The sequence below is a fragment of the Otolemur garnettii genome, unplaced genomic scaffold, assembly GCF_000181295.1.
Source record: "Otolemur garnettii isolate 467f Iridium unplaced genomic scaffold, OtoGar3 scaffold00237, whole genome shotgun sequence".
In the NCBI taxonomy this organism is placed as follows: Eukaryota; Metazoa; Chordata; class Mammalia; order Primates; family Galagidae; genus Otolemur; species Otolemur garnettii.
In genome coordinates, this window is record NW_003852632.1 from 109,270 (window position 1) to 120,275 (window position 11,006).

Sequence of the window (11,006 nt, forward strand, 5' to 3'; positions counted from 1 at the left end):
TTTTAATACAGCAGCCTTAGGTTAGTGTTTTATCTCTTAAGACTACCTTGAAAATCATGCAACTTTTTTTTTTTTTTTTTTTGAGATAGGGTCTCACTTCGTTGTCCTTGGTGGAGTTCAGTGGTGTCATGGCTCACAGCAACCTCAAACTCCTAGACTCAAGGGATCCTCTTGCCTCAGCCTCCTGGGTAGCTGGGACTACCCACAACACCCAGCTATTTTTAGAGACGAGGGTCTCGCTTTTGCTCAGGCTGGTCTTGAACCCATGAGCTTAGGCAATTCACCTGCCTCAGCCTTCCAGGATTACTGGTGTGAGCCACTGAGCAGGGCCTGTCATGCAACTCTTTAAGGGTGCTTTGTGAAATGCATCTTGGCATTCTCTTAACTTGTTTTTGTTTTGTTATTGTTTAGCATTACAGACTTCCTTAGTTTTTTCCAGAGATTTTGGTTTGCTTGTATTTGTTCGGAAGTCACTCAGCATGGATGAAGTAAGTTGAAAATTTTCATGTTGCTTTTCCTGTGTACTTCATTATGTTGGAGTGATTTATTCTTATCCATATTTACTATGTATATCTCTTTTATTACAGTTTCGTGATTGTAGAGAAGAAATTCTAAAATTTTTATGTATTTTCTTAGAAAAAATTGGCCAGAAGATTGAGCCTTACTCTCTTGATACTAAGGTGAGGAGAAAAAAAACATACCTTATTCCATTCTCAGAATCTAGTTCATCTTATGCTATAAAGAACTTGGGTTTGTGGCAGTTTTTTTTTTGTTTGTTTTTGGTAGAAACAGAGTCTCACTTTATTGCCCTCGGTAGAGTGCTGTGGCATCACAGCTCACAGCAACCTCCAGCTGTTGGGCTTAGGCGATTCTCTTGCTTCAGCCTCTTGAGTAGCTGGAACTACAGGTGCCCGCCACAATGCCCGGCTAATTGGGTTTGTGTTTTATTTATACCTTACTCATTGGGGAGATTTCTTATTTCTACTTGATTGCATTAGAAATGAAGTGAACTTTTTTTTTTTCTTTGAGACAGGGCCCCCCTCTGTCATCCAGGGTGTAGTACAGTGGTGCAGTCATAGCTCATTGCAGCCTTGAATTTCCCTGATCAGCCAAGTAACTAGGACTACAGGTGCATAACATCATGCTTGGCAAATATTTAAATTTTTTTGTTTGTAGAGGTGGGGGTCTCACTGTGTTGCCAAGGCTGGTCTCAAACTCTGACCTATGTGATCCTTTCATCTTGGCCTTCCAAAATGCTGGGATTACAGGCATGACCCACCATGGCCCAGCCCTGTTGTTGTTGTTTTTTTTGGTGGTTAGTTTTATCAATCTAATGTTATATTTTAACCACTAAATGCTAATGTTACATTTTAAACCGCTAAATACTATGTTTTACTATATCATATGCTGGTATTGCTACAATTGAGTGTTAGTTTTTAATGTTTTTTTTTGTGAGACAGAGTCTCAAGCTGTCGCCCTGGGTAGAGTGCCATGATGCCACAGCTCACAGCAACCTCCAATTCTTGGGCTTACGCCATTCTCTTGCCTTAGCTTCCCAAGTAGCTGGGACTACAGGCAGCCGCCACAACGTCCAGCTATTCTGTTGTTGTTGTTGCAGTTGTCATTGTGGTTTAGCTAGCCTGGGTCAGGGTTTGAACCCGTCAGCCAGCGCCCTAATCCACTGAGCTACGGGTGCCGCCAGTTTTCATGTCTTAATGATTGGTGATTTTGGTATGTCTCCTTTTAAAACCTAGAATACTTGTACCAGTGTTTATACAAAAGATAGAGCTGCTAAATGTAAAATTCCTGCCTTGGATCTCCTTATTAAGGTAATTTCATATGCCTAAGTTCATGTATTTTATGTTAAACCTGTAACTTATAAAACAGAAAATTGGAGTTTTGGGTGAGATTTTTTGGGGGGGATAGGATCAAATCATACTGATGTCTGAGTAAGATACACATTTTCTAGCCATCAGCTGCCAGTATTCTGATATTTTGTTCTTAGATCTTTCTGGGTGGTAAAAAAGAATTTTGTTGTGAGGTGAATGATGGGAAAAAATAACTAAGGGATTTACTGTTCTTTATCATCTTTTCTGCTTTTGGCTATTTGATGCTATTAGGAATTGCCAAATATCACTTTGTTTTGGAATTTTGCCTCAAACCTCAGCAGTGGGAATGGGTCTGCATGTTGCATTAAGTGGTCACTGCGGCTGTCTCTTACTTTTATCTCTCTCTTTTTGCATCCATTTAGAATTCCGTGGCCCTGGAATTCTAGTTGGTCCTTGGTCTTGAGTGCTGCTGGGAGAATAGTTCTAGTTGTTACTGGTTTCTTGGGAAGGTAAAATTAAGTCTGGGCTGCCCTTTCCCTTGTGTTTTTCACCACCCACTTCAACCCCTAACTTCCAAATGATCTGGATAGATAAGAGTGTTTAGAGGCCAGGTGTTAATCCTCAATAGACAACTGATTCTGAAATTTTGCTGTGCACAGATGCACTGTGGAACAAAAACCTTTATTTTCCTCTTTAGAAAATGCTATTTCTATTCTTTTAGTTACTTCAGACTTTGAGAAGTTCTAGACTCATGGATGAATTTAAAATTGGAGAATTATTTAGTAAATTCTATGGGGAACTTGCAATGAAAACAAAAATATCAGATACAGGTGAGATGCATTTAAATGTTATTTTTTAAGTATTAGCAAATTAGCATTAACAAATTATTACTGAGAGACTTAAGTTTTCTTCACCAAGGTCGCTATATGTTCTAGGGTCTTTATATGTTCTATCAATGAATCCTTTTTTCTGAAAACAAACCAAAATGAAACAAAAGCAATATACTAAGACTTCCATTTTAAAAAATGATAATCTTTTATAAAATGATTCCTTTAAATAGAAAACGTACAACACATGTTGAAAATAATTAGTAGATTTAATACACGTATTAATACTTAAACATGCACACAGGAAAGATTTTAGTATATAATATTGCATATGTCTTATTGTAAAATTACTTTTGAACTAAACATTCTCTTATTTTCTTATTCATACATTTTTATTTTTCTAACTTATTTAAAGGTAATTTTAGGGTCTCATTTATTTAAAATATATTTTCCAGTTTTAGAAAAAGTATATGAACTTCTAGGAGTATTAGGAGAAGTTCATCCTACGGCGATGATAAATAATTCAGAAAACCTGTTCCGGGCTTTTCTGGGTGAACTGAAGACTCAGGTATGATGAAGTTTATGATGTTCTGTTTCCATAGACTTGGTTGTATGTTTCTCTTTTAATGATACCTTCTTAAAACTTTCCTTTTAGATGACATCAGCTGTACGAGAGCCCAAGCTACCTGTAGTGGCAGGATGTCTGAAGGGGTTGTCTTCACTTCTGTGTAATTTCACTAAGTCTGTGGAGGAAGGTATTGCTCGATCTCACCTAATTTTCTTCTGTTAAAAAACTATAAGTCTAACAAGAATGGCTGGCTTATTTTTTTGAAGTTTTAAACCAGTTGTGAATTTATATGCAGTAGTGAGGAATAATCTAGAGAGACCTGGATGCCCTCCCTAGCTTCCTCTGCTCCTGGTAGGTATCTTTCATAAGCACAGTAGCACACGGGGCATTGATGCCATCCACTGACCTTAATCAGAACTTACCAGTTTTATGTGCATGGATTTATTCCTGTGTAGTTATGAGTGTGCAAGTCTTTCACACCTATAGGTTTATGTATATGCAGCTATAGTGAAGTTACTTGTGCTGCCCTTTATATCCACAGTAATAATAGTTCATACCATATACCATAGTCACATGGCCTCCAGCCCTCCAATTTGTCTCTATCTGTAGTTTAGTTATGTCAAGAATGTCACACAAATGGATTCATAGTTTGTAACTTTTTGTGTCTGGTTTGTTCATGTCTTTCAGATTCATCAATGTTCTAACATGTGTCAGAATTTTCTTTTTTCTTTCTTTTGTTTTTCTTTTCTTGAGACAGGGTCTAGCCTACCTGGGGTAGAATGCAGTGAGGTCTTCATAGCTCACTGCAACATCAAAGTCCTGGGCTTAAGCAAATTTCTTCTGCTCAGCTTCCCAAGGAACTGGGACTATGAGTGCACTCTAGCCTGCCTGGCTAATTTTTGTGTTTTTTGATAATTTTTATGGGTTTTTTTGTTTGTTTTTTTGCTCAGGCTGGTTTCCAACTCTTGGCCTCAAGCAGTCCTCCTGTCTAGCCTCCCCAAATGTTAGGATAATAAGGCATGAGCCACCTTGCCCAGCCTGAATTTTCTTCCTGAATAATATTTCATTGTATGTGTCCAGGCAGTCCCTGAGTTGCAAACATTCAACTTACGTACAACTCACACTTAGGAATAGAGGCTGTTACAGTCAGTCCTTGAGGTGCAGACTGGTTCTTTCTGAGGACATAATGTAGAAGCTGTAGCCTGAGAGGAAAGAAAGAGTTGGCGGGAAAGAGCAGTCTCATTCCAGGCAGGGTTACTGGCCAGTGCCTAGCTTCACACTTGTCCTCATGCTTGGCCAGTGTGTGCTGGTCTGAGGGGCTGAGAGAGCTGATATGTCTAGAGTTTAGAGGCATACAGCGTGGGCTGGTCTGGCCTACAACCAGCACAGCATTGGCATATGAGGAGCTTCTGACCTAGGCTCTGATTCTGGTCAGGGTAGGCAGCTATGGATTTTCAAGAAGGAATGGCTGTGGGCCAGCAGGTATTTTTTTCAAGGGTGCTCCTGACTGCTGTCAGATATGGGACATAAGTTAGTGTGGGAGCCAGGAGCTGAGGCTGTCGCTGATCACGTGGGTGGGATCCGGAAGGACTGGGTTTCAGGTAGAGACTTGGTCTTTAACTGGAGGTGTTCATGGAGTGTCCAGGGTTAGGTATCAAGTGTGCAGTTGTGTATGGAGACTGGATCTCACAGGAGAAATCTGGTCCCAATTTACACATTTGGTGGTTTTCAGCGGGTGGGTAGTTTCTAAGCTCTGAGTACGAGCATGATGAGCTAGAGCCAAGTATAGACAGACTAGGCAGAGAGTGGTGGGGGCAATGCAGGCAGCCTCCTTCCCTGTGGGGTCTGATGAGGAGGCACCAGACAGGAAATGGGTCAAGTTGAGCATTGAAGGAGAATTTGGACTGAAAGAACAAAGAGGCAATTGAAAGGGAGGAAGTGATACATTTGTGTAATAAGCCCTTTAGGGAAATCTTACAAAGGAAGGGAGCAGAGAAATGAGTGTAGCTGATGGAGGGTGTCGGGATAAGAGGGGGTTTTAAAAAATAAATACAAGAATTTGTGTACCTATATTCCTAGAAGCATATTTACAAGCTAAAAGGAGAAAGCCACCCAGGTGTACATGGATGGATGAATGGGTAAACAAACACATGTGCATACAGTGTACTGTTACCCAGACTTACAAAGGAAGGAAATTGGCTTGGCGCCTGTAGCACAGTGGTTACAGCGCCAGCCACATACACCAAGGCTGGCAGGTTTGAAACCAGCCCGGGCCTGCTAAACAACAATAACAACTGCAACAAAAAGCAGCCGGGTGTTATAGCGGGCACCTCTAGTCCCACCTACTTGGGAAGCTGAGGCAAGAGAGTCTCTTAAGCTCAAGAGTTTGACGTTGCTGTGATTTGTGACGCCACAGCACTCTACCGAGGACACCATAGTAAAATTCTGTCTCAAAAAGAAGGAAATCCTGACACACTAGAAGATGAAGGGACTTTGAAGACATCATCCTAAGTGGAATGAATCAGTCACAAAAAGGCAAATACTGTATGATTCCACTTGTATGAGTTAGAGTAGTCAAATGCAGAGACACAGAAAGCAGAGTGGTGGTCAGGAGCTGGGGACATGGAAAGTTGTATTTGATAGGTGAGCCTTTCTGTTGAGGATGAAGACATTTTAGGTATAGACGGTGGTGATGGTTATACAACAATGTGAATATATTAAATACCACTTATTTGTTCCTGTACACATCATTAGAATGATAAAAATGTGTATCTTACATTGAAAAAAATAGATATAAGACTATGCTTGTACAGGGAGTGGCCCACTAGGAGGAAGAGCTACAGGAAAGTGGGCCTGCGTGGCAGAGCCTGGGAGAAGCTACAATGGTACTTCCCTCCTTGTTTCCCAGCCTAGGATAGCTTAGGCCTCCCTCTGAGCTCACTGAGTCCAGGTATCCCAGACCCACTGTGCCTGGTACCCTAGTATCCACGTACCTCTTTCTGCATGATTACTTTCTTTTATTTATTTGTTTTAGAGATAGGTTCTCATTGCGTTGCCCAGGTTTGAGTGCAGTTGTAGTTCGTTGTAGCTCACTGTAGCCTCAAACTCCAGGGTTTAGGCAATCTGCTCACTTGAGCCTCCTGAGGGGCTGAGACTATAAGCACATACTATTATACCCAGATAATTTTGCTTTTTCACTTTTTATAGAGACGGGGTCTTGTTATATTACCCTGGCTGGTGTCAGACTCCGGGCCTTACGGGATCCTCTCACCTTGGCTTTCCAAAGTGCTGGGATTATGGCACGAGCTACTATGCCTGACCTTTTCCCCAGCGAATCTTAAATACAGCCAGAAGATAGAAGAAATTTCTGCTTCTCTTAAATTCCGAAGGAGCTTGTTTTTTTCCCCCATTGTTTAATCGTGTATGATTTTTTTCAGTTACTTACTAGTATGTAATTAATTTTTTTATAAACACTAAATATTTATTAAGCACTTAATAATGTGCTGGACACCATCCTTATTATGCTACATGTATTGTCTTACTACATAACCCATGAGGTGAATACTTTGTCAAATACTTATAAATTTATTTTTAAAATGAGACTACTGTGGATTAGGAAGGTTAAGTAAATAGCCCATCGCCATAGAACTAATAAGGGACTGAGCTAATGTTCAAAGCCAAGTTCTGTCTGACACTAATGTCCTTTGTTTTTCTTTTTTTTTTTTAGATTTCTTTAGTCTCTTTTATTTATTTCTTTTGTATTGTTGGGGAATCATTGAGGATACAAAGAACCAGGTTATACTGCTTGTATTTGTTAGGTAAAGTCCCTCGTAGATTATGTCCTGCCCAAAAGAAGTGTGCCACATCCTGACCTCCCACCGCCCTCTCTGCTCTCCCATTCCCCCACCCCCCACCATATACTAGCATCAGTTGTCCTCATATCAGAATTGAGTACACTGGATTCTTGCTGCTTCTTTCTTTTGATGCTTTACTAAGAAGAATATGTTTCAACTCCATCCAGGTTAATACAAAAGAAGATGTAAAGTCTCCATCTTCTTTTGTGGCTGAATAGCATTCCATGGTGTACATATAACACAGCTTGTTAATACATTCTTGAGTTGGTGGGCATTAAGGCTGTTTCTACAATTTGGCAATTGTAAATTGAGCTGCAATAAACAGTCTAGTGCAAATGTCCTTATGATAAAATGATTTTTTTTCTTTTGTGTAGATGCCCAATAATGGGATTGTAGGATCAAATGGGAGGTCTAGTTTGAGTTCTTTGAGGATGCTCCATACTTCCTTCCAAAAAGGTTGTATTAGTTTGCAGTCCCACCAGCAGTGTAAAAGTGTTCCCTTCTCCCCACATGCATGCCAGCATCTGCAGCTTTGAGGCTTTGTGATGAAATACCTAGGACTCCACCTAATGAAAGAGATGAAGGGCCTCTAAAGAAAATCATAAAACCCGGCTCGGCGCCTGTGGCTCAAGCTGCTAAAGCACCAGCCACACACACCTGAGCTGGCGGGTTTGAATCCAGCTCGGGCCTGCCAAGCATCAATGATGGCTGCAACCAAAAAATAGCCAGGCGTTGTGGCAGGCACGTGTAGTCCCAGCTACTTGGGAGGCGGAGGCAGGAGACTCACTTGAGCCCAGGAGTTGGAGATTACTGTGAGCTGTGATGCCACAGCATTCTACCCCGGGGCGACAGCTTGAGGCTCTGTCTCAAAAAAAAAGAAAATTATGAAACCCTAAGAAAAGGAACAGAAGATAGTAACAAATAGAAGAACATACACCATGCACGTGGCTTGGAAGAATTTACATTGTTAAAATGTCTATACTTACCAAAGCAATCTACAGATTCAGTGCAATCTAATCTCTATTAAAATACCAAAATCTTACTTTCAAGATTGGAAAAAAAATCTTTGTTTTATATGGAATCAGAAAAACCCCGTATAGGTAAAGCAATTCGTAGTAATGAAAACAAGGCCAGCTCGGCTGGCGTCTGTGGCTCAAGTGGCTAAGGCGCCAGCCACATACACCTAAGGTAGTGGGTTCAAATCCAGCCCCGCTGGCCAAACAACAGTGATGGCTGCAACCAAAAAATAGCCGGGTGTTGTGGCGGGCGCTGGTGGTCCCAGCTACTTGAGAGGCTAAGGCAGGAGACTTGCTTGAGCCCAGGAGTTGGAGGTTGCTGTGAGCTGTGATGCCATGGCACTCTACCCAGGGGGACAGCTTGAGGCTCTGTCTCCAAAAAAAAAAAAAAAAAAAAAAAAACCAAGGCTGGGGGCATCAGCCTACCAGACTGTACTACAAGGCTGTAGTAATCAAAACAGCATGGTACTGGCATAAAAATAGAGACATAAACATCTGGAACCGAATAGAAAGCCATGAGATGAAACTAATATCTTGCAGCCACCTGATCTTTGATAAACCAAACAAGCACATACACTGGGGAAAAGAATCCCTATTCAATAAATGGTGCTGGGAGAACTGGATAACCACATGTAAAAGACTGAAACTGGACCTGCACCTTTCTCCACTCACTAAAATTGATTCAAGATGGGTAAAAGACTTAAATCTAAGGCATGAAACAATAAAAATCTTGAAGAAAGTGTAGGGAAAACACTTGAAGGTATTGGCCTGAGGAAGGGTTTTATGAAGACTTCAGAGGCTATTGAAACGACGACTAAAATAAATACATGGGACTTTATTAAACTGAAAAGCTTCTGTACAGCTAAGGAGACAACCAAAGCAAATAGACAACCATCAGAATGAGAAAAGATTTGCATATTATGAATCAGACAAAAGCTTGATAACTAGGATCTGTAGAGAACTCAAATTAAGCAATAAAACAAGAGCCAACAATCCCTTATATCAATTGGCAAGTAAGATGAATAGAAGCTTCTCTAAGAAGACAGATGAATGGCTAACAAGCATATGAAAAAATCCTCATTGTCTGTAATTATCAGAGAAAGGCAAATCAAAACCACCCAAAGGAGCTTTAAACAGAGTATTACTATGTCTCCCTCTGTAGAGTGCTGTCGTGTCACAGCTCCCAGCAACCTCAAACTCTTGGGCTTAAGTGATTCTCTTGCCTCATTCTTCCAAGTAGCTGTGACTACAAGCGCCTGCCACAATGCCCAGCTATTTTATTACAGTTGTCCTTGTTTAGCTGGCTCAGGCCAGGTACAAACCTGCCAGCTGTGTATGTGGCTGGTGCCGTATCCACTGTGCTATGGGTGCTGATCCCCACAGCTTTCTTTGTATCCCATTGTGACAGCATCGTACACTCATGCTGATGTCTCCCTGCCTTGGGGCCCCTCTGACCATATTTTCCCTCCACCTGTTATCCCACAGTCATTTGGGATCTGTCTCAAATTTATCAGTTCTTGCAATCAAAGCAAACGATTCTTGAGCCTCTGGTGTTTGTAAGTCACTGTCAACAAGGGTAGAGAAACCAGTGATGAGTAAAGCAAGACTTCTGACAATTGCAGTGAATAATCTGATGGGAGACACAGGTGACTGCAGCTGGGAGCATTGTTTCACACCTGTGATTCCAGCTAGTTGGGTGGCTGAGGTGGGAGGACTGCTTGAGGCCAGAAGTTAAAGACCAGCCTGGGCAACATAATGAGATCTTTTCCCAAAAAGAAATATTCAGGCATGGTGGTGCAGGCCTGCAGTCTCAGCTGAGGTGGGATGATGCTAGAGCCCAGCAGTCTGAGACCAGCTGGGGTGACAGTGAGACTCCATCTTGTATAACTGAGATGTGGACCGTGCTAGGACCAGAGCCTCATGTTTTACTTGTACACCGGTGTTATCTTCCCTTTTAGGTAATGAGTTTACTAATGGCAAAGGTCATATTTTGTTCATATTTTGTGATTTATAGTAACTTTGCATGTACTGTGTGTTGAATAAATGCCTCAGAGTACTGGGGTAAAAATAATATTTTAGGCCTTGAAATTGTTATTTGATCCCCCAAAATGACCCTAAATAAATTAAAGTATATCTGTACCTTTTGCAAATAAGAAAATTGAGGATCTGAGAGTTTGAATTTGAACCCATGTTTTTCTCCCAGATTTTCTTCTTTAACACAGTAACAACTATAGCGATATAACTTGGAATTCTGTAGCTGGAGCAAATGATAGAAGGTGTTCCTCCTAAATTCACAAGAGACTGTTGGGGTTAATGTGGATGTTAAGCTGTTTGAACTAAAGTTGTTGGTTGGAAAGTTAGTGGTTAAATATGTCAGGTGATACTATAGCTAGATGTGTAATAGGCTTCTTTCTGTTTCTCCAGATCCCCAGACTTCAAGGGAGATTTTTGAATTTGCACTAAAGGCAGTTTGTCCTCAGGTAGGATTAATATTACTCTAAATCTTTGACAGTTGAGACTTGTGATTTTCAGACACTGATGTTGATTTTTTTTCTAAAATAGATTGATCTGAAAAGATATGCTGTGCCCTCAGGTAAGATTCTGTTTGTAATGAGATATAATATTTTGAATTCTATATTCACATCTCAGGGAAACTTTTTTGTTTGTTTGTTTTTGGCCGGGGCTGGGTTTGAACCCTTTACCTCCAGTATATGGGGCTGGCACCCTACTCTTTTGAGTTATAGGCGCCGCCCGGAGGGTTTTTTTTTTTTTTTCAGTATCTGTCTCTTTGGTAAATTTCTTATTTATATTCATAAGTGTTTTTCAGATTTCCCTGAGCTGCTTTAAAATCAATATTTTTATTTAATTTTTTTTATTAAATCATAGCTGTGTACATTAATGCAATCATGGGG

At 40.7% G+C, this 11,006-nt stretch overlaps 1 protein-coding gene across 1 annotated transcript in view; it reads left to right on the top strand.

The window, feature by feature from the left end:
• The window catches only part of PRKDC (protein kinase, DNA-activated, catalytic polypeptide), a 186,463-nt gene that overhangs the window by 3,308 nt on the left and 172,149 nt on the right, over positions 1–11,006 (top strand). Inside the window, exons 2-9 of the mRNA XM_023508282.1 lie at positions 373–488; positions 588–680; positions 1,755–1,829; positions 2,551–2,659; positions 3,112–3,224; positions 3,312–3,411; positions 10,519–10,574; positions 10,657–10,687. Of these exons, the coding sequence (XP_023364050.1) occupies positions 373–488; positions 588–680; positions 1,755–1,829; positions 2,551–2,659; positions 3,112–3,224; positions 3,312–3,411; positions 10,519–10,574; positions 10,657–10,687 (693 nt within the window). The remainder of the gene's footprint in view (positions 1–372; positions 489–587; positions 681–1,754; positions 1,830–2,550; positions 2,660–3,111; positions 3,225–3,311; positions 3,412–10,518; positions 10,575–10,656; positions 10,688–11,006) is intronic.